Raw genomic sequence first — 26,406 nt, 5'->3', positions numbered from 1 at the left:
CGACCAAGGGTGAGCTTAATCCCATGTGGCTGGGAGGACCCTGAGCACCCCACATGAGGTTATGTCCAGAATAGAAGTGGCTACAAGGTTAGACTTCACTCTGCCCATCGGCCACACGTCCTCCACTTGGCTTGGGGTACTCGAGACACAAGGGAGTGGAGAACCTTTGTTCATGCTCATAAACTTTTAGAGGCACTGCTTCAAGCCGGAGAAACTGAAGCTCCACAGGGTCACAGCCCAGACTCAGGCCAGGGATTGCACTTCAGGTCCTCAGGACAGAACAGGAAACTGAAAGAGCTATCTCCCATGAAGGGCTAGAGTTGGGGCATCCATCAGAGGACTCACGACCAGCAGCCTAGAGCAGGGCTCCCATGGAGGAGGCAGAATGGGACCAGAGGAGGTGGGAAACCTGACCATGTGGCCAGCATAGCGGGCAGACCAGGAACGTGCTAGGGAGCCTGGAAGGGAACTGACAGTGAGACCAGAGGCAAAGAGGTCGCTCTTGGCGGGTCCCCAGCCTGGCCCGGAATGTACCACTCCTTCCCGTCTCTCCGCCCTTGCAGAAAAGCCAAACCCGGCTGGGCAGGGCCTCCTTGGAGACCCCACCCCGCCCCGCCCCGGGCAGCACCGCCCCCCACGTGGCCGCCGCCGGGCGGGGCCGCACCTCCCCTTCCTCCCTCCCGCCCCACCCGGCCCGCGAGCGCGGTTAGGTTAGACCGTGCGGAAAGCAGCCGCGGGGCCGCCGCCCGCAGCGCCAGACGCTCCGGCGCCCGGACAGAGGAACCTCTGCACCACCTCTCGCTGCGCCCCCACCCGGTAAGTCTGAGGCTTCGGGCTAGTCTGGAACCCATAGGGAAACTGAGTCTGGGGACTGTGAGCAAAACGGTTGAGATTGAGGAGAGGGCTTCGAGCTGCCGCGTATGCACCAAGGTAGCCAAGATTCCGGTCCGTGCTCACGGCGCTAGACTACGAGCACGGAAACGCCGCTCACTGCCTGCAGGGTGTTTGCCCAGGGTCTGACTGGAGGAGTTCCCCCACCTTGCGGCTACCACATCCTGACCATGAATCAGCCACAGTTGAGAAAATAAACTTCAACTCGAGGTCCGCCTACAGAGTAACACAATCTGGGCGGCCCTGCCTTGATGGCTAGCTTCTAAAGATGCCCCTGCCGACTACCGACTACCGGCCCACCTGAGGGAGTGGCACAGGTCTGCTTCTTGTGACAACATCTGTCAACCCCCATCCTGGGCAAGGATGCTAGGAATGAAGGTGATCTTAGAAGGAAAGCTGAGTGACCCCAACTATGCCTTGGTGGACTCCCCAGAGGACTATGGGGTAGAAGGGGGTCTATAGGCCTATCTATCCAGGCCTCTAACCACCCAGGGTCCCATGACACACAGCAGCAGGTTGGGCACACCAGGAGTCAATGGCAAAATGGCCCTGATCCTGCCTGAGCTCCAGGTCAGTGCACCCTCTCGAACGCCCGCACACCCACGCTGAAGCTACAGTTGGGAATTCCCTTCTCACTAGTCCTCCTGTGGCATTTGCCTTCTCTGGGCCTCAGTTTCTTCTCCTGTTCTTGAAGGGTGGGGACAGTGGTTCAGACATTAGCAAACATCTAGATCTCTCCAGGGTGTCACCCAGGGCACGGGACATTTGGGGAGCAGACACTTGTAACAAAAATGGGTGTTTGTTCCAAGGCTGGGGACTGAAAGGTCTCTCTGTCCCCACCCATTGGCTCAGGGGCAGCTGTTCAAGTTGACCTAGAAGGGGACTTAGGATCAGGTAGGAGTTGAGCTGCCAGTTCTACCCTCCCACCCCTTCCCTAAACCCTCTAGCCCCAGTCCAGCCCTCCCAAGAAGGGCTACCCTCTACCACCCTACCAAAGCAAGCTGCTAGCAAGGGTTCTGCTCCTGAACAGCAGCAATGAGTTAACCTTCAGGAGAGGCCCCTCACTTTGTGGGGGTGCTGATGGCTGTCGGAGCTAATTGCACACATCTCCCTGTGCTGGGACCTGAAAGCACCTACCTTAAATAGACTCGTTCACCTTCTACCAAAGTGCACTTGCTACAGAGGGAAAGTTTTCAGGCTCATGAGAGCTGTTGGGGGAGGCAAGGGAATTGCTAGATGGTAGGTGCAGGCAGGCTACTGCTGGCCCATTCTGGGCAGGAATGAGGGCATTCTTTGGAGGAGGCAGAGCTCCTGGGCTCTGTAGAGGGTGCTAGTGTGTTGGTTCCCGGGGTCTAGGGGATACTACCTGACTCCCCTACTCCTGTCTTACACATATAAAGTGTTTAATCGATGCATAGTTCCTCATCCAGCAGGCGCCCTGTGTTGGAAAGGGCTGCCTGCCTCGTTCTACAGTGAGCTTCAGAGTCTGTCTCCACGGGGCTGCCCCTGTGGCCTGAAGTGGACTGAGGAGCATCTGGTGTCTACAGAGAGGATGGAGTCCCTGTCACCGGAGGTGTTAGAATAGGGGCCCTATGATGTCGCCTCGACCTGGTAGTCTGACCTGAGTGAAGACGATCTTATTGAGAAAGTTCAGACAGCCTGGGCCTTGAGCCAAAGTAGGATCTGTACGGAACTACCCACCTGCCCAGCACCCAGCACATGGCACTTCCAGCTGTACAGGAACTGGGGAGGGGACTGTGCCAGCTGCGCCAGTGTTCCCTTGTGGCCCTCTCCTAGAGTGTGATTACATAGGAACAGGGCAGGGGCTGATCAGGGTCTCTCCTCCGTTGGGGCCACCTCCACGATCCTTCAAGCACTGGCCCCAAGCCCTGCTTTCCTTCCAGTCTGTGAGCAGGTCTGCGTGCTGAGCGCAGACAAGCCAAGGACTGTCGGGGCCCATCTGGCCCTTTGGCTCTCACTCCGTCGGGAGAGTGCGTGTGCGTCTGTCTATCCTGACAAGAGGCCCTTAGAATGACTGTGCTGTAGACATCAATTCCTTGTACCGACACCCCCCCTCCAGGAGGTGGTACCCAGTGATAGGCCACGCAAAGCCTTCTTACCTCCCTGACCCTTATGGAGCTCTGAGAATGGTGCCCTAATATGTGGCCTTCACCCTGGTAGCCTAACCTTAGTGAGCAAGGGCTCACCACAGGACAGCATCTCAGGACTGACCACTGCAGCTCAAGGATCAGACGGCCTTACCCTGGTCAGGTAGCTCCTGCTGAGTCTCTAAATAGGGTGAAGCAAGCTCACCCTCTAGGCTCCCTCTCCCCCCAGTGACTATAATAGGGCCTGATGCCCTAGACCCCTGGGACCTGGTTCATGGGGCACTGGTAGTTGGAGTGGGATGTGGCTGAGGCGGGTTCATAGTTAGGGTTTCTACTGCAGTGATAAAACATGACCAAAGCAACCTGAGGAGGAAAGGGTTTATTTCTTCTCCATCACTGAGGGAAGTCAGGGCAGGAACTCAAGGCAGGAATCTAAAGGCTGGAACTAAAGCAGAGGCCAGGAGGAGTGCTGCTTATTGGCTTGCTTCTTGTGGGCTTGCTCATCCTGCTTTCTTACGGTACCTAGGACCACCTGCCCAGGGGAGCACCGCCCTCTGTGGTGCTACCACATCAGTCTCTCAGGAAAGTGTCCTACAGACTTGTCCGCAGGCAGTCTGATGGAGGCATTTTTCTCAGCTGAGGAGCACCTTCCTGGATAACTCAAGCTTGCGTCAAGTTAAGGAAAACCAATCAGGACAGAGGTGTGCACTGAAGCCTGGGGCCCTTCACCCCCGATGGAGGACAGGATGGCCAAGACTGCTTTCCTAGCTCACCCTCACTATGGCTTTCCTCTCTGTAGGAAGTAGACATGGGACAAAAGAGGGGAAGGGAGAGTCCAGAGAGGAGGCCAGGTAGCCCCGGCCAGTCTCCTGCCTCTGGCTCACTCCTGTGGCATGTGGACTCCTGGGAGGGCAAGTGGGCTTGAGGAGAGCTAGCTAACCTTCTGCGGAGATCTTGGCAGAGTCCGAGTACCAGGGCAGCCCCTGCCTATGCTGCCACAGGGTTCCACGTGTTTCCAGAGCTGGACTTGGTTAGAGCATCCCAGGTCCACATGGGTACTGTGTTCCCATGGGCTCAACCTCACCAGCATGCATGGCCTGCGCTGATTGGGGCCTGGATGTGAGCCTCTTAGTGGATGGGAGGCCGGTGTAAAACTCACATGAAGGAACGAAACCAACATCAAAGCCACACACTATGTCAGCCAGGCCCAGTGGGTCAGGAAGGACACATATCCAGCTTAGCACACCTCATGGTGGTGGGTGTGGCTTCACTGGGACCCCTCCAAACTTGGTAAAGCAAACTGGCATATCTGCTGCTCCAGGACCCTGCAACCCTGGGCTGTGGTTTCCACGTGCAAACTCATCCCTTCCTCATCACTCTTGTGTCCTCATTCCTGCTGCAGACACAGCTCCACTGCTGTCTGTGCCCATAGCAGGGAGGTGGACATCTGTTCCCGCCTGGCCCAGCTGGGAGGAGGACACTACCTGTCCCACGCCTCTCTGCCCCACTTCATATGCAGACATGAGTGGCCTAGTGCAAGACCTATCTCCACAGAGGGAGGGCTGTAGAGGTATAGACAGGAGTAGGGGCTGGGCCCCGGCATGTTGCAGGACCCCACAGCTGGTTGCAGGGAGATGGGAGGTCACCTCTGAGAAGAGTGAAGGCTGAGCCGTGGAGGTGTGGTGCTTGCAGGCCTGATGGTTGTCATTCTGACAGTGCTAGATCAGCCAATCCATGCCGAGTGTCCAGGGCTCCCTGGTAACCATCCTGGCCACTGTACAAATAAGAAAACCCAAGTCCAGAGTAGGCTTTCTCTTACAGGAACCCTGGTGTCCTCATTTCCCAGCCAGTACGGTGAGTGTGCTCTGAGGATCTTGCTTGCCCGGTTGGGCCTGACTGGCTCCCCCCGGGGCCAGGTGGCTGAGGAATTCTGAGCAGGGCCCCAGAGACTGGAGCTCTGAGCTGAGTAGATAGAGACTGTCAGGGCTGAGATGACCTTGTGCGGTGGTTACAGTTAAAGTGGCATTTTTTTCCTGACAACCAAGAAACTGTGGTACTGGCAGTTATGTGCTTGTATGAAGACAGAAACAGGAAGTCCATTGGGTTGTCCAAGGAACCAGCAGGTCGGAGGTGAAGCCCTCCTCCCTTGGAGGCAGCCTTGTCTTCTCCATGAGACCCGGCTATGCCTTTGGCTATGCTGGAGGATGCAAGAGCTGTCCCTCCCCCACTTTCAGTGTGTCTTTGTTCTCACTGCCCCTGGAAGGGAAGCTTGGAGCTAGACACTGGTGGAGGGTGGAGACTGGGATCTGGGATGTGGGTGGACAGGACAGCTTTCCCGTCCTGGGCATGGACAGGGCTGAGCTCAGACCAGCACATAACACTTGCCACCTGAATCCTGAAGGAAGTCTGCCCTGTCCAGGTTGGGAGAGGCCTTGCCGAAACGTCTGAGGGATCAGAGAACACATGGGGCTTGTTGGAGAAGGAATTTCCAAGGGTATCTGATTTTAGAAAGAGAGAACCCAAGCAGATGGATTGTAGGGCAAGCCTGAGGTCCCCATGGCCACAAACCCCCGAATTCAGCCCTTCAGATGGAGCTGGGGTCTGCAGCATCCTAGCCCTCAGTCACAACCCTGCCTTCCTACCTGTGGAGCTTAGCAAATCCAGAACCCCAGGTCTGCATACCTCATACCCCCACCAGGGACTGGTCACAGGAGGAGTTGCCCAGGCCCGTGCTCAGAAAGCGCCCTCGCAGATGGAGTCGGCATTCCCCCATGCCTCGCTGCAGCCCCCAGTACTTAAAGAACGAATGACTGAGGGAGAGATGCAGCTGGGTAGACATTGCAAGTCTAGGACAACTGAAGTCCCCACATCATCCTGGACCGGGTAGAAGTGAAAGCAGCTTCCCGCTGTGGGTGCCTCCACCCTTCCTGTCTCCAGCTTGCCTGAGGACACCGAGAGCACCCCAGCCTGCCCTCAGGGTCCCCCCACAGCTGTTCTGTGAACACCCTTCTCAGAGGGAGCAGGAACAGAGGGGTATCCCCTAGCCCTAGCAGGTATTTCCTGTTTACTACTTCTATTGCCGTTCAGACAGGTGTCATGGTGACAGTCCAAGTGTTAACTCCAGTGCCAAAAGCTCCTTCATGCACACCCCCTAAGACCACGTATTCCGTGCCACATACTAAGGTGGCCCAGTGGAATCCTCGCTCTCCTTGCACACCATAGGCAACCAATTGGGAACTGAAAACCCGAGGTTCTGCACACTCATTCTGAGCCGCGCTGGCAAGTGGAAATGGGCTAGGGTGCTGCTTGGCCAATCTCTTGACTTGGCCTCATACATAGTTCCATGTATGTGAATGTAGGGATGGTGGATGATTGATTCTTTTGCTTCCTGGGGACAGTGGATGGATTCTTTTGTTTCCTGAGGATGGTAGATGGATTCATTCTTTTCTTCCTTGAGGCCTACTGTGCATATAGGATGTCTTACCCGAGTTGAGCCGTAGGTTAGCCGAGGTCCCTGAGGGGCTCACAGTCAGAAAGATGTGACACCTGCTGGGAACCGAGACTGATTGGGAGAGAAGGCAGTAGGGGTCCAGGTAGGACAGGGGCTGTCCTTGAGCTCCAGAAGCTGCCGGGAATGTGTGCACTTCTGTAAAACCAAGGGTTGTCAAGCAGTGGAAAATCTGGGCTTCTGGAAGAGCTAAAAATACAGTGTGGCAGCCCCTGCCACCCAGTTCCGGAATCCCGCTTCTGCCGTTTCTCCCTCCCACCCATGGAAGGCAAGCTCCCTCCTTTGTGTTTCCCCCAACCCCCAACTGGCTCTGGGCCCAGAAACACCCCAGGCTTGATTCTGGTGTTGGCAAGGTGCCCCTCAGCTGCCTCTCTACCCTAGGCAGCAGCCCCTCCAGGGGTCCCCTACCTGATCTGTGCCTGCTGCCCTAGCCACTTACATCTGAATTGACCCATCAACTCCCTAATGCTGGCAGTCCCTGCAGGGGTTGGATGCAGATGCCTCCTGCCCCAGGACTTAGATGCAAAGCCTGGCCTGCTGCTGTGCAAGGGATACCTGAACTCTGGCATATCTAAAAGGCCCAGTGTAGCTAACTGACTGCAGGGCCTCCTGGCTCCTGGAACTACATTCCTTGTTTTCCTGGATGTAGCAATGAGGAAGTTGAGATGTGGAGTCATGTGACTCACTCAGATTCCCTAATGTATTGGAACACCACAGCCACCCTTTTGGATACCAGGGGACCCGTGCAGGGCTTCCTGCTATGTCTCTCCCTTGGTTTGTTTGCATGGCATGCTGGGTAAGTGGGGTTGGTCCTCCACACCCACTCAGCTCACGTCTGATCACTAGGCAGGGGCGGAAGCCTCTGGAGTTCCATGAGTCAGAGTAGCTGCCCAGGCATGTGGGATGGAGGTGTGGACAGCGCCATGCCAGGCTGGCCTACAGTTTATGCAGGAGGCAGCCAGCTGTTACTGAGAGCCACCCTCCCAAGCAGTGACCCCGGGGCTTGCAGGCCCTGGTCCTCTCCTTTCTAGTTCTGTCAATGCTCAGATCGGGACTGGGCACCACTGACCCTGAGGGAGACCCTGCCTTCATGAGTAGTCTCTAAGTGGAAGGCCTGGCCTGTACTTGTGGAAAAGTAACTCTTAAGAACCATGTGTGTGGTCTGGAGAGATGTCTCAGTGGTTAAGAACACTGCTGCTTTTCCAGAGGACCCAGGGTTCAATTCCCAGCGCCCACAGCAGCTTATAACTGCTTATAACTCCAGTTCCAGGAGATCCAGCATCTTCACATGGACATACATACAGACAAAACACCAGTGCACATAAAGATAAATTTCTAAAAAACTCCAGGCAGCGGTGGTGCACACCTTTAATCCCAGCACTCAGGAGGCAGAGGCAGGCGGATCTCTGTGAGTTCGAGGCCAGCCTGGTCTACAAGAGCAAGTTCCAGGGCAGGCTTCAAAGCTGCAGAGAAACCCTGTCTCGAAAAACAAACACGTGTAAATTGGGCATAGCAATGCGCACCTTTAATCCCAGTACTCTGTAAATTCAATGCCAGCCACAGCCAGCCAGGGCTCCTGAGTGATGCCCTGTTTTTAAAAGAAAAAGAAAGAAAAGAAAAAGCAAAACAATAACAAAAGCATGGGTAAAGGACAAGCTGCCCTGAGCCCTTGGATCTGGGGATTTTACAGGCAAAGGCCCTGCCCACTGCACTCCCATTAGTGCCGAGTGAGCTGTGTAGGCAGATGGGACGGTCTCCATGTCTGGTTCCATCTGCCAAAGCCTGGCTGCAAAGCCAGCCCTTCCACCCTAGGATGCTGACTGGAAAAAAAACACCCGAAAATGTTCCCGGGCTGGGCCGTCCCCCACACCTTGGGCAAAACCAGGGTATCCAGCCCCTCCGAGTCTCTACCAGGTCTGACTCAGAGTTGAGCACTTGGCCCCAGAGCTGGGAGTGGGAGGGCCAGGAATGCACAGATGCCATTCAGACAGCTTCGTGCCAGCTGTGGTGGCACACACCTCTAATCCCGGCACTTCAGAGGCATGGGTAAGAGGTCAGGAGTCTGAGGGACAGTCTCAGCTACATAATAAGTTTGGGGCCAGCCAAGGGGACATGAAGTCCTATCACAAAACAAAACCAATTGCAAGTGTTCCAGCTGCTCACTCTGACCAGCGGGTCTAGCTCTGTACGGGTCCCACTGCAACCGACCCACTTTGCAGATGAGAGCAGAGAGAGCATGTGTGAATTTCCCTGAGACACAATCAACAGTGAGGTTCTGCCCCAGCCTTGTCTGGCACCAGTACCTCCCTGGATATTGCTCCCCAGGTCTCCCATGGAAGGCCGAAGCTGGGTTCAGAGACTGTGGTAGTAAAGGGGTCACCCACAGCTGTGTTCATCAGAAGTTTGACAGCAGGAGAGGGAGAGATTTATAGTCTCTACAGGGGAGGTGGGGTGCAGGTAGGATGCTTTCATGGAGGTCAGCCAGAAATGGGACATCCTATTGCTTAGATTTGCCTTTCTCTGGTGCCGAGTTGGAAACATGCACACAGGTGATGAAGGCTGTCAATCATTAATCAGGTCTAATCTGTTGACTTTCCTGGCCAAAGCTGCTAGACTGTGGAGTATCCAGGTGCCGTCACAGTATTAGGCCACTGTCACCTGTCCACACTCGGCGTCATCCTACAGAGAGGTAGGAAGCCTGGCAGAGGAAGAAAGTGTTCCTCACTTTGGCATCCTGGTTTCCAGCCAGACTGGCTCTCCCAGGTGGACACAGTCATCATTAGGGCTTTGGGGCCTAGCCTCCTTACCCCACAAACACATTCCCAGGAAAGCGAGCATGAATCCAGGGCCCACCCCACAGATGCAGGGAGGATCCCATCACGGAGTGAGTCCACAGTCCTTGGACAGGCTACACACGGGGCAGAAGGACTGCAAAGTGCCAGAGGAGCAGTTGTAAGGCAAGCAGGTGCCCTGACCTTTGTATCTGGGGGCCTCACGCCTGGGGCACAGTGACTCTGGTGATCCTGATGTTCCAGAAAGATTGGGTGGGTTCAGCACGAAAGACTAGAGCTCCTGGCCAGAGAACTCTGGATGCCAGAGGCCAGGTCTGGGTGAGTTCATACTCCAACCACTCAGCCTGTGCCAAGGGGCCAGGGCCTCTGGCCAATGGCGGCAGGGATGGGGGCGGGGAGGCCAGTTCTAGGCACCTCTTTGGGCAGCACAGAAACTAGGGAGTGTGCAGAGGCCCGTCAGGCAGCTCCATTCTGTGGTAAAGCTCCCACACTTACTACCAAGACGTACTTCAAGGGCGTAACACTGCCCAAGAGAGACCAGGTCCAGACCGGCAGCTGGCAGCAGGGATGAGAAGCTGGAGGCAGGGTCCCGAATGGGTAGGCGGAGATGGTCGGAAAGTCCTGCGCATCTGGGTGAGTAGACAGCTGGACAGCTGGACAGCTGAAAGGGCCTAGGATTTGGTGAAAGCAGAGATGAAGGGTAGTAGGTTCCTCCCCCAGTGAGGTGCAGCACAGGACCCAGGCTGATCTTACTGGACATTCCTCTTACCTACAGGCGGGAGGAACAACCCCAGCCCAGTCTCAGGCAGAATCCCTGGGGAGGAAACTGAGGCTCAAACAGGCCGAGTGACTGGATTGAAACCCACCATTAGGTCTCCAGGCCTGTCTTTGCCGCTCACCAGGCTACTTGTAAGAGGGACCCACTGGCTACCAGCAGCTGAACACGTGAAGGATGGGGAGCCAGGCAGGGGCTCTGCTAGTACTGCTGGTCAGGCATGCTCTCAGAGAGCAGGGCCTCGGGTGAGGACAGCAGACGCCTGGAAGCCAGAGCCACACTAGCAGAGTGCCTGAGCTCGCCCCTTCCCTGGAGGAGCCCAGTAAAGTCTGATACAAAGTGCACCAGCCTGCTAGCATTCACTGGGCTCCAGGAACACTTGCAGGGCCCAGTCGTTGTGAGTGTGGCCTCCCTGAGCGCTGCCGACAGCCCTTCTCCTATTCAGCAGGTAAAATGCCTGTCCTGAGTACAGCGGAGAGTGCAGGACACGGTCCTTGGGATGGACATGGCTATGGGAGCTTGCCCCACCAAGCCCTTCCCCTTGGCGTTTTCCTCCCACGGCTCCATGATGCCTTTTTCAGATGCTAAATATAAGATCCCAGCCATACATGGTTGCAGGAGAGCCTGGGATGCCCCTGACCTTTGAAGCTGTCCCCAGGGGCTATGATGGGCAGCCTTACAGCCAGCGGGGCCCAGGAGAACCTCATGGATGGAGGAGACAAGAGTGCAGTTTGTCTACAGTTATGCTTTGAAGAAAGACATGATTTGGAGAATGTTTTAGGCCAGACTTGCCCCTGCCCCACTTGAGGGGCATTTCCGTAGTCGGAGTTAGGCCTGTTGCTGAGCCAGGTGACGCTCTGTATGCCAAGGGACTCACTATCTCTCTGGGTGAACCCACTCCATTAAGCCCTGGGCATCTCATCACATTGGGTCCTCAGCCTGCTCCTATGACTCGCCCCTCCTCCCACCCCCACTCTCCCCACTTCCCAAGCTGTGGGCATTGGGGAAGCAGCTGGAGCCAGATAAGGGAGCCTCAGAGATGCATCGTCACCACGATGTCATAGCCTTCCAGCTCGCATGGCTGCCTGCTGCCTACCCCAGGCTCTCTCAGTTGAACTGGGGCTTGTGAGGGCAGCACAGTTCATGCCCCCATACCTAGGCACAGGTCTCTAACGGGACTGTCTCTCATTGAGCCGTAGGGTCTTTGTGCCTATGATAGGACTTGCCTGTCTATCATTCGATCCAGGAACAAGAAGACCCTTCATGAGGGTTAGAAACAAAGTGGCCGTCCCAACTTCCCACTATTGGACTACAAGCCAGAAACCTAAAAGAGAAACTGAGGCAGCAAACAGTGCCTCCACATGTCACTTAGGGCCAAACTGGCCTCTGACCTCTTCATCTGTGGGTCCTGTGTATCCCCTGGTCAGGCTGATGGCTCCGTCCTGCTCTGTCCCTGCAGTTCAGCAAGATGTCGGTGAAGGAAGGTGCACAGCGCAAGTGGGCAGCACTGAAGGAGAAGCTGGGGCCGCAGGAGTCCGACCCCACGGAGGCCAACCTGGAGAGCGCAGAGCCTGAGCTCTGCATCCGGCTGCTGCAGATGCCCTCCGTGGTCAACTACTCGGGCCTGCGCAAGCGCCTGGAGAGCAGCGATGGCAGCTGGATGGTGCAGTTCCTGGAGCAGAGCGGCCTGGACCTGCTGTTGGAGGCGCTGGCGCGGCTGTCGGGGCGCGGCGTGGCCCGCATTGCGGACGCCCTGCTGCAGCTCACCTGCATCAGCTGTGTGCGTGCAGTCATGAACTCGCAGCAGGGCATTGAATACATCCTCAGCAACCAGGGCTATGTGCGCCAGCTCTCCCAGGGTGAGCTGGAGGCCACTGTGTGAGGGCAGGGGGACCGGGACATGGGGGCTCATCAGGGAAAACCCAGCCCTGAGGTGAGGAAGGTGGAGACAGCTCGCCCCAGTCAGACCTCGAGTCCTTCCACTAGCTGCTCCTAGTTTTTACTCAGTTCTGGTACCAGAAGCCTTATGCTGGCTCTACCTGCCCTTTGACCTCAGAACAGGTCCCCACATACACTGCTTGGTTCCACGCCCTGTAACAGCACAGCCACAGCCCTTCAGGCCTGGCCCTCACCTGCTAAGGACATCGCCCTCTGCGTTTCAGCCCCTTCCCTGGCCCCCACCCCTCTCTCTTTACCACCCTGGCCATGCCTCCTGCTTCTGCCTCTGCGTATCTCAAGACCAGCTTTACCTTCTGGTTTCTCGCAGTGCCTTGGCTGTGGCAAGTGGATAGGAGTCTCTATATGTCCCTCAGTGGAGGCAGCTAGGTCCCACTGGAGTGCTAAGACCTTCTGTGGAGCAGCGACGAGGGTGGTGGTGTCCATGTGAGCTAGGAAACCAGAGGCTGCGATATGTCTAGCCCAGGACCCACACCAGTTATAATCTGTCTCTCCAGCCTGGACCCAATTGTACCCCTCCATCCTTGTTGTTCTCAGCACAGCCAGATGAGAAAGCACCCCAAAACTTCCCTAGCTCAGGATGGAGAAGGAGAGAGCTCACAGGGATGAGGAGTCATCCCTTGCTGTCAAGTTTGGAACACACTGAGCCTGGAGCCAGCTGCAGGGGCTGGGCTGGGCTAGGCTCTGTAGACTCCAAATACCCTTGCCTTAAAGCTCTTCCCTGAAAGGACCTATGTGTGTCCCAAGAGGCAAAGTCAGGTTGCTGGGAAAGATGGGGATGGGAAAGATCCTGGGCCGTAAGTTTAGCTGGAGTTGGCATCGTAGGCACCAGCACCAGAAATCAGATCACAAGTGTGTTAAAGACTGATGGGGGAAGCAGGACAGTGGACCTGCTGAGACACTCCTGACCTTTCACAGCCCTGGATACGTCCAATGTGATGGTCAAGAAGCAGGTGTTTGAGCTGCTGGCTGCTCTGTGCATCTATTCACCCGAGGGCCACGCCCTGACGCTAGATGCCCTGGACCATTACAAGGTGAGTAGTGGGGACCTGGGTCAACAACACAGGATCTCCTGCTGGAGCACGTCCTGACCCTGCCCAACCTACAGACGGTGTGCAGCCAGCAGTACCGCTTCAGCGTCATCATGAATGAGCTGTCAGACAGTGACAACGTGCCCTATGTGGTCACCCTACTCAGCGTGATCAACGCCATCATTCTGGGTCCTGAGGATCTCCGCACTCGTGCCCAGCTGCGGAGCGAGTTCATCGGTAAGTGCCCTCACATGCTGGCCAATCATCTAGGAGATGTCCAAAGTGCCTGTCTGCTGGGCCAGCCCAGCCTGTGCCCCCCCCCTTGGGAAAGAGGAACTGTAGCAAATCCTGCCCCTGCCCCACATCCCCTAGCACCCCAAAGTAAAGCACTGTTCCAGGGTCTGAGTGCCTCCTACTGCCGTGGGTTCCTATGGCAGATAGGACATCAGTGCTGAGGATTCTGTTTCGTAGCTGGCGGGGTGGTAGGGGCAGACGGGTGGCCAGCTCCCAACTCCAGCTCTGCCCCTTCAAGCACTGGCCACTGAACAAGCAGTAGACTTTGTCCCCTCTGGAACTTTAAGACTCCTTGATGGTCTTAAAGGAGGGAGAGGGGCGATAACGGAGGGTCCTCATCGTGTGACAAGGAGCCGGAGGCAGTTTCCAGACTTTCTAATCCCTTTCATCTAACCCAGGGCTACAGCTGCTGGATATTCTGACTCGGCTACGGTGAGTCCCTGCTATGGCTGCTTCTGCCAGCTGCCCCCTCCCCAGTCCTTCCTTAGGGTTCCAGCCATTTGGCCCAAGCAGTGTCTGCAGAAGGGTTGAGAGTTTCTTCTAGGAGTGAACCTAGGACTCGGGCACTGCCCATAGGAGCCAGACTGCCTGGTTAACTCAGGATCCAGATGCACAGCACACCATAGCTGTGGTGTAGAACTCACTTCTATGGACAGTTGCTCGCCTTGCTCCGAAGCTCAGGTGTAACACAGCCTGGAGTCTCCAAAGGGGGCCTGTCCAGTTGAGAACCCTGATCCTGACTACACACAAAACAGACCCTGGGGCTCTTTACCTCCAGGAAGTCATCATGAGCAGCCATATAGACTCTACTGTTGTGAAACTAGCCCAGTGCAAAGCTTTGGAACCTGTCCCCAGGTGGGCAGTGAGGGGGTCAGTTAGTGACCAGGCTGAGGTAATGGCAGCACCCAGCCCCAGTGTACACTCTTGACAACCGACTCAGGCCAAGCCCATCCCCTCTCATGTTTCATGGTGGCCTGCCTCAAGTATGCTCTTGACTGTTTTGCTTTGTTAAACCTCATCATGAGGGCCCAACCCCATCCTGTACCTGTCATGAGAATCTGCCCTACCTCATCCCTGGACATATTCAGGTGACCCCTGGGCACCCTGGCAGGGTGAGAGACTCAGATTCTTTCTTGCTGCAGTGCTGGCTGCAGCTCACTGGGCCTGGCTAGGAACACTGCCCAGTGTGCTCAGGTGGGCGGCGTAGAGGTAGCGAGGTAGCTGCATGCAGCCTGGATCTGTGGGGAAGGGTCTGGCAGGACAGCAGCTCTACTGGCTGTCCCCGCCCCCTAGAGATCTAGAGGATGCTGATCTGCTGATCCAGCTGGAAGCCTTCGAAGAGGCCAAAGCAGAGGATGAGGAGGAACTGCAGCGTGTTTGCGACGGTATCAACATGAACAGCCACCAGGAAGTCTTCGCCTCCCTGTTCCACAAGGTGCAGCTTGGCTCTCTAGGGTCAGGGCCAGTGCCACAATGGCCAGGCACAGAGCTAGGGTCATAAGGCAGGGGCTGTGTTGTCCTGGGGATGGGGTCGTAATGCAAGACCAGCTTCCAGAGGTCAAAGTTGTCCAAATTGACTGTGTTTTCATGTGCCTCAGCTAGGTAGTGATTATTGGGGACTTCAGATAACTTAATGCCAGGTGAGGGGTCAGGAGTCTGAGTTTAAATGCTTCCCCAAGTCCTAGTCACTGAATGTAACAACTCTCATCTGGGGGTGACAGTAATAGGCAGAAACTAGGGGTACCATTTAACATCTTATAGCATATAGAGTGATCCTCATACCACCAGTACCACAAAGAGCTCTCAGTCCGAGCCACCCCTCACCTGGGCTGTAGTGAGGTGAAGGGGCTTTAGAACAGGACGCCCCTGGCGCATGGGCTGGTGGATAGCAACCTGCCCAAGGGCAGGGATGACCATCTACCTGTCTATTTTGGTTAATGCAGGTGAGCTGTTCCCCAGCATCAGCCCAGCTGCTGTCGGTGCTGCAGGGTCTCATGCACCTGGAGCCTGCCGGCCGCTCAGGCCAGCTGCTCTGGGAGGCCCTGGAGAACCTGGTGAACCGGGCTGTGCTCCTGGCCAGCGACGGTGAGAAGCTGGGAGGGGCAAGGCATGCAGGGGGGCACAGGCTGGTGGGAAGACCCTGAGATCTTTGGCCATGTGGGAAGTGACTCCCTTTGCCTCGTTCCCATCTCTGGCCCTCTCCCTTAACTCTGCACGCTTCCTTCCTGCAGCCCAGGCTTGCACCCTGGAGGAGGTAGTTGAGCGACTGCTGTCCATCAAAGGGCGGCCCCGACCAAGCCCCCTGGACAAGGCCCACAAGAGTGTCCAGGCCAACCTAGGCCAGAATCTGGACAGTTCCTCCCGAAACACTACTACTCCCACAGCTAAAGTGGAAGGCCAGCAGCTGGCAGTGGCTTCTACCTGCCAGCATGTGGGCAGCAGCCAGAGCCCCAGTGATGATGTAGCTCCACAGACAACAGCCCTCCAACAGGCAGCCTCACCTCTACCTACCCCACCGCTCTCCAGCTCCACCCCTGTGCTCCCTCCACCCCCACCCCCCCTGCCAGGCCAAGGGACCATATCTCTCCCAGCACCCCCTCCACCCCCACCATTGCCACCCCCCTTGCCAGGCTCAAGGACCATATCTCCTCTACCCCCACCACCACCTCCCCTACCGGGCTCAGAGGCCATGTGCCCCCCAGCACCTCCACCACCTCCACCTCTGTCTGACTCCTGGAGGACCCCGCCCCCGCCCCCGCCCCCACTCCCTGGCATGGGTTGTCCACCTCTTCCTCCTCCCCCTCCCCCACTACCTGGAACAGGCGGGATTCCTCCCCCACCTCCTCCCCTGCCTGGTTTCTCTGTCCCCTCCATGGTGGGTGGTGTGGAGGAGATCATTGTGGCTCAGGTGGACCACGGCCTGGGCTCAGCCTGGGTCCCCAGTCACCGGAGGGTGAATCCACCCACACTGCGTATGAAGAAGCTGAACTGGCAGAAGCTGCCATCCAATGTGGCACGAGGTGAGTCCTTGTTCCAAGCCGACCTCTGGGGAGGGTAGGTACACACTGGTCATACCTCCTGTGAGTGTCCACCACTCATGCAGCCACATTTGCTTAGTCAAGACAGCCAGGCCCCTGTCGGAGTCCAGTTCTTACGTGTCTTGCATGGGAAGAAGCCACCATCTCAGAGCCCTGTGGGTCACAGGTGTCTGTTGCCGAAGGCCCCGCCCTCCTCTGAAGGCTCTCTGTGGTGCCCTAGGTATCAGGTGCTGATGCTCAGAGAAGGCCAGCTGGAGAGCCCAGGTCACCTGCCAGCGTGGGTGGGTGTGCCCACATGCGTGCACATAGCCTGACAACAGCTTGGAGGTTTCCTTTATCAGATATGCCACCCAGGCGGGGCTCCAGGCTCCTGTTCAGTCCCCAGAGACCTCAACACACCTGCCTTTGGACCCGCAGGCCCACATTAAGGAGAAGTTTTAGCAGGGTACCTTGTCTGTCCCTCCCCTGTAGAACGCAACTCCATGTGGGCAACACTGAGCAGCCCTTGCACAGAGGTGGTGGAACCTGACTTCTCCAGCATTGAGCAGCTCTTCTCCTTCCCCATGGCTAAGCCCAAGGAGCCCTCTGCTGCCCCCATCAGGAAGGAACCCAGAGAGGTAAAATGGAATCTGACCATCTCCTGGTGGGGGGGGGGGGGTATAGAATGACCTGCTCTGCCCACCCCCCAGATACCAGCTAAAAGGTGGGTTTTCTAGGTCACTTTTCTGGACTCCAAAAAGAGCCTGAACCTCAACATCTTCCTGAAGCAATTTAGATGGTGAGTGAAGGACATAATGTTACTGTCAAATTCAGCCCCAGGCAAGCGACCAGCTCTGCCCTGAGCTTCCCAGGTCTGCCCAGCAGCGCCCTCTGCAGACTGGCCATGTCTATGCATGCTTCATCCCAGGGCAGGAGATAGTGTATGATAGCTGCCACAGACTATCTCATGGAAGATTCTAGAGGCCAGGGTGGAAGTGAAGCCCAGAAAACCCCTGAGGTAGACTCCTAGGCCATAAGCAAGCTGTGACCAAGTCAAGGGAAGACTAGGCCCTGCATCCCAATTTCTAAACCCTTACCCTTCCAAGAGCTTCATGGATGCCCATCAGCCACCCCCATCTCTAAGCTTGGCAGGAGACAAGGGGAAGAGGGAAAGTCATGCTTCTTGACCCCTGCCTTCACCCTCCCCAGCTCCAATGAAGAAGTCACTGCAATGATCCGGGCTGGAGACACAGCCAAGTTTGATGTAGAGGTTCTCAAACAGCTCCTAAAGCTCCTTCCAGAAAAGCATGAGGTGAGCAGGGGCCCAAATCAACCAATGAAGTGGGGATAGTGAGGTCCTGACCCGCCTCACCTCCATGGAGAGCCACTGGAAGGCCAGGAGCCACCACGGAGCTTCATGAGGAGGTGCAGGGAGGCAGGTGTTGGGCAGGCAGACAACTGGTTCCTACATGTGGCATCCATGCAGATTGAGAACCTGCGGGCATTCACTGAGGAGCGAGCCAAACTGGCCAGTGCTGACCAGTTCTACGTTCTCCTCTTGGACATTCCCTGGTGAGCAAAGCCGCCCTGGGCTCCTGCTTAGCCTGTGGGGAAGGAAAGATAGGGAGAGTAGAGTAGGGGCCAAGCTTAGGAGAGGAGGAAGGGGTCAGGAAGGCAGTTGTACACAGTCCCTAGGGCTCCGAGAATGAGTCATCTCTAAATGTCACCATGTTCCTCATCCTCTCTCAGAAAGCAGAGTCCTGAGGCCAGAGTCTTCCTGAGACGCTCCAGGCCCCCTAAGCTGCCTCCTAATTGTCCAGGCCCTATTTCTGTCCTGGGAACAGGCCTAGCAATGTGCGCATTCCCCAGCCAGGCCATGGGAACCCCTCCCTCAGACCACCCACCAAGGGCAGAGCATGTTCCCAGTGGCAAGCGTGATGGAGCCTCCGGGCCCTAACCCCCTGCTCTGCTACACCAGCTACCAGCTACGGGTGGAGTGCATGATGCTGTGTGAGGGCACAGCCATCGTACTGGACATGGTGCGGCCCAAGGCCCAGCTGGTGCTCACCGCCTGCGAGAGTGAGTGGGACCCAAAAGCCTATGGGGCTGGGAGGGACAGGCCTGCCACGTGTCAACCCCTGCTGTAGCCATGGCATCATGGCCATTGAGAGCTGTGAAGTTGCTGGCTTTCTCCACCAAAACCCATGGTCACCTCTACCGTTTCCACATGACACGCACACACACATGCCTGTACACCCAGTACAGTGACTTCCACCGTAAGTTACTGCACACATGAGTGAGGATACGTAGTCCATACCCACAGGTATAGCATGCATGCAGATATATTCATATGCAGTCACTCACAGCCCACAGAAACATGAAGGTATATATGCACAAGTGTACATTCCCTTCTGTGAATAAAGAATGACAAAGACTCGCTTAGCCACCAGATCAGGGACATAGATGGGCTCCAGTGGCCAGGGATAGCTCAGTTCTCTCCGGCACACAGCATGGTGCATGCCTGCCCCCATCTCAGCCACTGAGCCAGGAGTGTGCTGCTCCCTGCAGCCTAAGGGACAGGGACCTGAGAACGAGGGTGGCCACAGATCAGAAGGGGTGCCTCTAGCATTCCAGAATCCTCGCCCACAGGACATGTAATGGCCGGACACCTGCTGGAGTTGAGGGCTCAGCAAGCGTGGACACGGCAGGAAATGCTTCGAGAGTCCCTACGCCTGTTAGTATAGGAGCTCGTAGCCCCAGGTAGCCCCTGCCTTGTGTCCTTTCTGGGGCTGTGATAGGCCCGGGGTCAGGAAGCAAAGCAAACAGCCACACCCTGGGATACATGGAGACTTTGGGCTTTACTTCAACCCTGTTCCTCCATCACAGGCCTGCTCACCAGCCAACGGCTGCCTGTCTTCTGCCAGTTGATCCTCAAGATTGGGAATTTCCTCAACTATGTAAGTCAAAATTGTCCTGTGGCCCACCTCCCACCACACCCTGGGAGTTGGGGGACTCACCCCACACCCTGAGAATCAGTTGGGGGACTCATCCCACACCCCAGGGCTCAAGGGACTCACCCCACACCCTGAGAGTCAGACAGGGGACTCACACTATACCCTGAGAGTCAGGGGACTCATCCTACAACCTGGGAGTCGGAGGACTCACCCCACATCCTGGGAGTCTGGGGACTCACCCCACACCTTGAGAGTCAGTCTGGGGACTCACCCCACACCCTGAGAGTCAGTCAGGTGACTCATCTACACCCTGGGAGTCGGGGGGACTCACCCCACACCCTGGGAGTCGGGGAGCTCACCCCACACCCTGGAAGTCAGGGGACTCACCCCACATCCTGAGAGTCAGAGGGCTTACTCCACACCCTGGGAGTCGGGCTCATCCTGCACCCTGGGAGTTGGACTCACCCCCTGTGCCTCACAGGGCAGCCACACAGGAGATGCAGACGGTTTCAAGATTAGCACGTTGCTGAAGCTCACAGAGACCAAGTCCCAGCAGAGTCGGGTGACGCTGCTGCACCATGTGCTGGAGGTGACCTCCGGGAACCTGTGGATGGGGCATCCCCTACTCTTGCCAGACCTTACTCTGGCCTTGGGCCTGTTAATTATTCTAGAGACTGAGCTGCAACACTGCCCATCCCCAGCAGGCCTTACCTACCCCCACCCCATACACATCGGGACAGGCCCTCTACTGTCACCCACCTCTGGAAAGCAAAACTGTTACAAGATCACAGGCCCATGGCAGGATTTTAGAGGCCCCAAAGGGTCAAAGAGTTGGTGGAGGTTCTACCCATGCTTGGACAGGGTAATATCCACAGGCTCAGTGGGGTCACCAGGATCTTACTGGGCACCTTGTGTTACAGGAAGTAGAGAAAAGCCACCCAGACCTCCTACAGCTGCCGCAGGACTTGGAGCCGCCCTCTCAAGCTTCAGGGTGGGTGCTCCTGCTAGTCTAATGCCTTAGCAGCTCGGGCCCCAACCTCTGATCCCAGCTGTCTTGCAGTAGAGCCTGGCCACAGCGGTGCCTCAGGACTCCCTACCCCAGAGATTGCCAACTTTCACTTTGGGACAGGACCGTGTCCGCTCTAACTGTGGCTTAGATCAGAAAGTGAAGTCTGGAAGGGATGGGGTCACAGTCTGGCACAGCGTCTCTACAAAGTGAACATAAGCTAGGTCCTGCCATCTCATGATTCAGCTGAGGAAACTGAGGCTCAGGGAAGTGGTGTCGTCATCCTGGAGTCTCACCACTCAGCGGAGAGGCTAACTGGACACGCCATGCTTCCATGCTCCATTGCCCTGGGACCTTTTGGTCCAGCAGCTGCTGGGCCTTAGAACCAGTCAAACAAGAGTCACAGTGGGCCTAGCAGCTGGGCAGAGGTTCCCAGGTGTGCCCAGTGTGAAACAGAGCCCACTCTACAGTGAGGGGTCAGTATCCTGACAGGACTGACTGATTTGAGTGTCACTAGAATAGGTACCTAACCTCACCATACAGGGTCATCAGGATTGGCTGGCTTCTGGGACCTGCAGTGTGAGAATTGTGGTGGACCCAGCGTTGGCAGGGGGTGCGTGAAGAGGGCTAATACAGTCCAGGGACTGTGCAGACAAGGGCCCACTGTGACAGGTGTCAGCTGATGCCTGATGTACCTTGCCCATCTTGCCCCTCGGTCGGTGCCTTTCAGAATCAACCTGGAGATCATCCGCTCAGAAGCCAGCGCCAACCTGAAGAAGCTTCTGGAAACAGAGCGGAAGGTGTCCACCTCAATCCCTGAGGTGAAAAAACAGTATGCTGAGCGCCTCCAGGTAAGCTGGCCAGTGGGCGTCCTATGGTTGGCAGAAGAGGCTTCTTCCCAGTACAGTCGAGGGAGGAGCGTAGATCCTGGGATGTCCAGGATCATGTAGAACGAGTAGATGGGTGAGCAGCTCCGCTGTGAGCGCAGGTCAAGGGGGCAAGAGAGCCTGAGTCAGCAGAGCCGCTTCTCTGCGTCCTGTCCTAGGGTATGGACTCCGTGGCCCTAGGCTAAAGCTCCCCGGTACATCCAGCGTGCCCCAGGCCCTACTCTACAAGGGTCCTGTGTGTAAGGTCTCACCAGCATGCTCCCTGGCTCACTGTGGGGTGACTGAGGCTTATGTCCCCAGGCCAGCATTGAGGCCTCTCAGGCGCTAGACAAGGTGTTTGAGGCCATTGAGCGGAAGAAGCTGGAGCTGGCCGACTACCTGTGTGAAGACGCCCAGCAGCTGTCTCTAGAGGACACGTTCAACACCATGAAGACTTTCCGAGACCTCTTCACCCGTGCCCTGAAGGTGTGGTGGGCCCAGGGGAGTTAGGTGATGCCTGAGACCAGAGTGGGGTTCCCAGCTGTGATAGGTACAGCCGTACTTGTCCCTCGGTATTCCCACTGTGGGTTACTGGGTTGGATGACGAGGCTCCTGTCTGTCTGAGCAGGAGAACAAGGACCGGAAGGAGCAGATGGCGAAGGCGGAGAGGAGGAAACAGCAGTTGGCAGAGGAGGAGGCACGGAGGCCGAGGGGCGAGGATGGGAAGCCTGGTGGGTCTCGGGGACAGGTGGGGACAGTTACAAGGCTTGGGATGCAGGTGGAGCTGCTCTCCCAAGCCTTGCCGTGCTTCTCCGGCTCTCTTGGGGATCCCTGGGGTGGCCTGGGTTCTCTGGGCTGCTCTCTAAGGTCTGTGGCTCTGCAGTCAGGAAGGGACCTGGGAAACAAGAAGAGGTGTGTGTCATCGATGCCCTGCTGGCCGACATCAGGAAGGGCTTCCAGCTACGGAAGACAGCCCGGGGCCGAGGGGACGCCGAAGCGGGCAGCAGAGTGGCTCTAACAGATCCTCCAAAGGCCACAGAGCCTGGTGAGACCCGAGCCTGTGACCTTCCCGTGCCCTCCCACCAATTACCTATGCTTACCTCTAGGAAGCCTTCTGGGACCTGAGGCTCTTTGGGGACCCTACACACATGTCCCTGGAGACACAAAAGTGGGGAGCATGATGGAGACCCAGTTGGCACAGCTCTGAAAAGGCCCCCTGAGAGGGCTGTGCCTTTGGGTGGCCAGGAGGTGTGGGAGTTGGTGGTCCTCTGATAGACACCCCGAGTTCAGGACACCTGAGGTGTTAAGACAGACAGACCTTAGGAAGGGCTCCACCACTGGAGCTCTGAAAACGGCTGGATTTTGTGACCCATTGGGTATCCTCCCAGTCTCCCGTGTGTGGCCAAACTGAAGATACTGCCCTGCCTTGACCCATAAGAAACCATGCTGGAGGGTTCCTGAGACTGAAGTTTGGAGTAGTTTAGGAGGGCTCCAGGTCAGGAACACTTCCAGGAGTGGGACCACGGCCCTTGCATGTCACTGACATAGCCCTCCATCCACAGCAGCTGCCAGCCATCCTATACAAGGCACAAACCACCCTATCTCAGAGCCAAGCTTGGATACAACAGCAGCCGGCGAGCCACAGGGCTGGGACCTTGTGGACGCTATAGCCCCCAGCCCCCAGCCCTCCAAGGAGGAAGGTGGCCCCCCAGCCCTGGAGAGGCGTTCTTCCTGGTATGTGGATGCCAGTGACTTCCTGGTCCCAGAAGATACCCTGAATGCCCAGCCCTCTGAGGGCGTCTGGCCAGTGACTCTGGGAGATGCTCAGGCCTTGAAGCCCCTGGAGTTCTCTAGCAATAAACCTCCTGGAATCGAGAGCTCCCAGCAGGATGCTGTGGATCCTGAAGCCCTGAGGGGTGTCCACCACGCCAAGGCTGACGGCATGAGAGAGGGAGCAGAGGAAACAGCTGAGCGCGGCCACGGCACCCACCTCCCCTGCACAGGCCCTGGAGAGGATGAGGATGAGGACGACACAGCCCCAGAGTCTGCACTTGACACATCCTTGGACAGGTCCTTTTTTGAGGACACAGTGACAGATTCCTCAGGGTCTGGCACCCTCCCCAGGGTTCGAGGCCGGGTCTCAAAGGGGACGAGCAAGCGAAGGAAGAAACGTCCCTCGAGAAACCAAGAAGGTAAGTGGGAAGTGGGCTGTGGTGCGCCAGGCTGGGGGACGCCTGGGTCTGGGCATGTGGTTAGAGCTGATTGTCCCACTACAGGGCCTGGGACCTCTCCCTGCCATCCAGCTGGTCCCTCCCCTATCCCTGCGGGTACTACAGGCTCAACCAGCGTCCAGGAGAGAGGGTGATTCAATGGGACACAGCACCTCACACAGAGGGCAGCTTTGGGGGCCACCACTCGCGTCACCCTTACCTGCAAATTCCTGCCTTCACACCCCTTCCGCAGGGAGTGGAGCAGGGTGGTGGACCTAGGCTTTTGTTGCTGCAGGGTGGTCTGGCATTAAGATCCTGGGTGCAACTGCCAATTGTCACTGTGACCAGAGAATCTGGGCTTCGGACTGGGCTTCTGCCCCTGACCAAGAGTGTTGCCACGTGTTGCCATGGCTAGCTTGGCCCCCACAGATCCCAGCACCCTGAGCTCAGGGCTGCCCACCTGTGATGAGCTGATGAGTGTGTTTCTTTTATTTGGAAGCAGAGTTTGTCCCTGATTCTGATGATAATAAAACAAAAAGGCTGTGTGTGATCCAGTGAGGTACGTATGCAGCCTGGCTTATGTTGACTAATGGTGGCAGCGGGTGCTGGGGCCTCAGCCTACTGCCTGACCCTCCCGGGCACTAACCTAGCTTCTCTACAGCCCTCTGGGTATTATCAGCAAATCCCAACCTTGGCTCTTGGTATTGGTGCCCCCTTGCTGTTCCTGCCTTGTTGGAGAAGGCCCACCTGCCAAGCCTTGCCTGCCCAGGGTCTTCTCTCCCCCAGCTGGACACAACCTCAGAGCTGGACTCCAAAGGGGCTTCCAAGGAAGGGTAGATAAAGCCAAGCTTCCTGTAGGGAGTGGGATCTCAGGCCTTTGTACATTCAGCGTGGGATCTTCGGGGATGACTGTTTCTTGGTCCTTCGGGACAGACTGAGGTTGTTCCTGTCTGTATCTTGGCCCTACCCAGGGTCATAGGTAACTCTGCAGCTTTACTAACCCCAACTCCCCAGAAGACACCATCCCTCTGCATGGAACCAACCCTCCCAAGACTATTCCAGCTCTCCCATGGTACTGGTTAAGGCCAAACGCATGCCCAAAGAGACTGGAAGGAAATGGATATCTCAAGTGCAGATGATGCCAGAGGCAGAGGTGCCTGGGCCTCCCTTTCCTGTACCCAGGAGCAGAAAAGGAATCAGTTTAGATGCCAGGTCTTCCTTGTATGTGCCATATGGGTCTTCTGGACCCTGCTCATGGCAAGACAGCCAGGGCCAGTGACATGACCCAAGAGGTTAGAGATGCTATTGGACCAATTTGGCCTTGCTCCATGGCCAGGCTTCATGGATGGAGGAAGGCCCAGCATAGGACAAAAGATCCTGACCTGTCATGAGCCATGAGTCCAGGCTGAACAAGTCCCCAGCATCTCTGGCTATCTATGCTCAGGGACCCTGGGTCTGCCTGGCACTTAGAACCCACTGGCCACTGGGCTTAAGTCTCAGGATTGAGTTACAAGGATGAGAGCTGTTGGTTCATTGTAGGCAAGACCCACAGGGAGATCAGAACTCCATTCCTCTTGGGGCCCAGCCTCACGGTGTCTTCCCTCACTTTTTCAGTGGTGTTAAACCTGCATATGGACTGTCCCATTGTATAAATGCACTTTGCTGGAGACCAGCTTCTGTGTCCCTGGACCAGTAGCCTCTCCATGCTGCGTACCACTATTCTAACCCGGACTTGCTACACCCCTGCCTTGGTTGCTGGTTCATTTCCGCACTCCCTCTGGATGTCCTGATAACATCCTGGGTGAAGTTTTGGCCGCTAGCTGCTGCTCCATTCATTTTCTCTCGTCTTGAACAGATTCTCAAACTCAAGCCTCCAGGGGAGCCTGGACCCCACCTACCACTGGTAGAAAAGCAGACTTTTTAGGAAGCACATAGAGTGTTGGGATCAGGGTTCCTACAGGGGCAGGCTGGTGGCAGTTAAGTGTGTGACTGCCAATCCAGGACCCTGCTTGGTCAGCACCTAGCCAGAGAGAAAGCAGGAAGGACCAAGTCCAGCTCAAAGGGCCCAATGCAGGTTGGTGAGAATAGAGAGTGGGTGTGGGTCTGAGAGGTGAGAGGTAGACCCCACAGACCCCACAGATCCCCCAGCAGATAGAATCGAGCTAAGGCACCAAGCCAGGCAGGGACAGCCACTCGGATGAACTCTGCTGCCCTGGAGAAGAACCTGGGGCCAGCGTGGACCTGGATACACATCACAGCCTTGGCAATGAGACCCGTAGCGGGCAGCTGTAGCTTTCTGAGAAAGGTCACTCCTAACTTTGTCATTTCCCTCCCCACAGGCCTCAGGTCCAGGCCCAAAGCTAAGTGAGTGTCCTCAGCGGCTCAGTACAGCAGCAGATGCTGGATGTGCTGCCTGGAGGGGCTCTTCGGGGCCAGGCTGGGACTGGGCCCCTGAGAAACCGAAACTCCGTGCCTTACCCAGCCGGGATCCTTGGAAGCCTTGGCCGTTGATGCTAGGACCTGACCTGGCATCACCCTGGACCACCTGCACGCTCATAGGCTCACAATCTGCTTTGCAAACCTCTACCCACCCCTATCGCATGCACCGCAGGGGAGGGAGGGAATCTCCTGTCTGACTCTAGGGAGATACAAACGCCTGCAGTGGACTGCAGCATCCCCAGCCTGTCTCGGTGGCTCAGTTGATTTTTAGCTGAGTACTGTTTTCTGCATCTTTCTTCTGCTGTGGCTGAATTGGAGATGGCGAGGGCTCCAGGGAGGCTTGCTGGCAGTGCTGTGGGAAGATCCTGGCTGGTAGGCCCCAAGGAACAAGAAGAACTGAATAAGGAGAGGGGACCACAACAGCTGCCCTCTCCTTCAGTGTCCGCCCAGCAAGGAGCAGGCTGCCCCTGCTCGGCTCCCCTGTCCCCACGCCAGGTGTGCACTGTTGAGTTGGAGCCCAGCGGGGATTTTAACCAATAAAAAGCAACCTTGTCTGTCA

The 26,406-nt window shown here is 56.6% G+C and overlaps 1 protein-coding gene across 7 annotated transcripts; it reads left to right on the top strand.

Annotated features, from left to right (window-relative positions):
- The first annotated feature begins 673 nt into the window (after positions 1–673).
- On the top strand, positions 674–26,406 carry Inf2 (inverted formin 2). Of its 7 annotated transcripts, XM_087911499.1 has the most exons (24): positions 674–816; positions 11,534–11,933; positions 12,949–13,064; positions 13,139–13,298; positions 13,754–13,787; positions 14,649–14,790; positions 15,299–15,440; positions 15,587–16,375; positions 16,865–17,010; positions 17,110–17,171; positions 17,582–17,684; positions 17,859–17,944; positions 18,351–18,451; positions 19,259–19,329; positions 19,808–19,915; positions 20,247–20,317; positions 21,063–21,183; positions 21,520–21,684; positions 21,827–21,929; positions 22,082–22,243; positions 22,761–23,390; positions 23,475–23,559; positions 23,911–23,967; positions 25,748–26,406. In XM_087911499.1, exons 2-23 carry the CDS (start codon positions 11,543–11,545, stop codon positions 23,921–23,923), a joined length of 3,801 nt encoding a protein of 1,266 aa, XP_087767625.1. In that variant the 5' UTR covers positions 674–816; positions 11,534–11,542; the 3' UTR covers positions 23,924–23,967; positions 25,748–26,406. The 7 variants fall into 7 exon arrangements, with proteins under 7 accessions (XP_087767625.1, XP_087767627.1, XP_087767624.1 ...); XM_087911501.1 differs by lacking the exon at positions 23,475–23,559; XM_087911498.1 differs by lacking the exons at positions 23,911–23,967; positions 25,748–26,406 and adding an exon at positions 23,704–23,866.

Source organism: Myodes glareolus, chromosome 11 (assembly GCF_982192425.1).
Source record: "Myodes glareolus chromosome 11, mMyoGla1.1, whole genome shotgun sequence".
Lineage (NCBI taxonomy): Eukaryota > Metazoa > Chordata > Mammalia > Rodentia > Cricetidae > Myodes > Myodes glareolus.
This window is presented reverse-complemented; position numbering and strand designations above follow the sequence as displayed.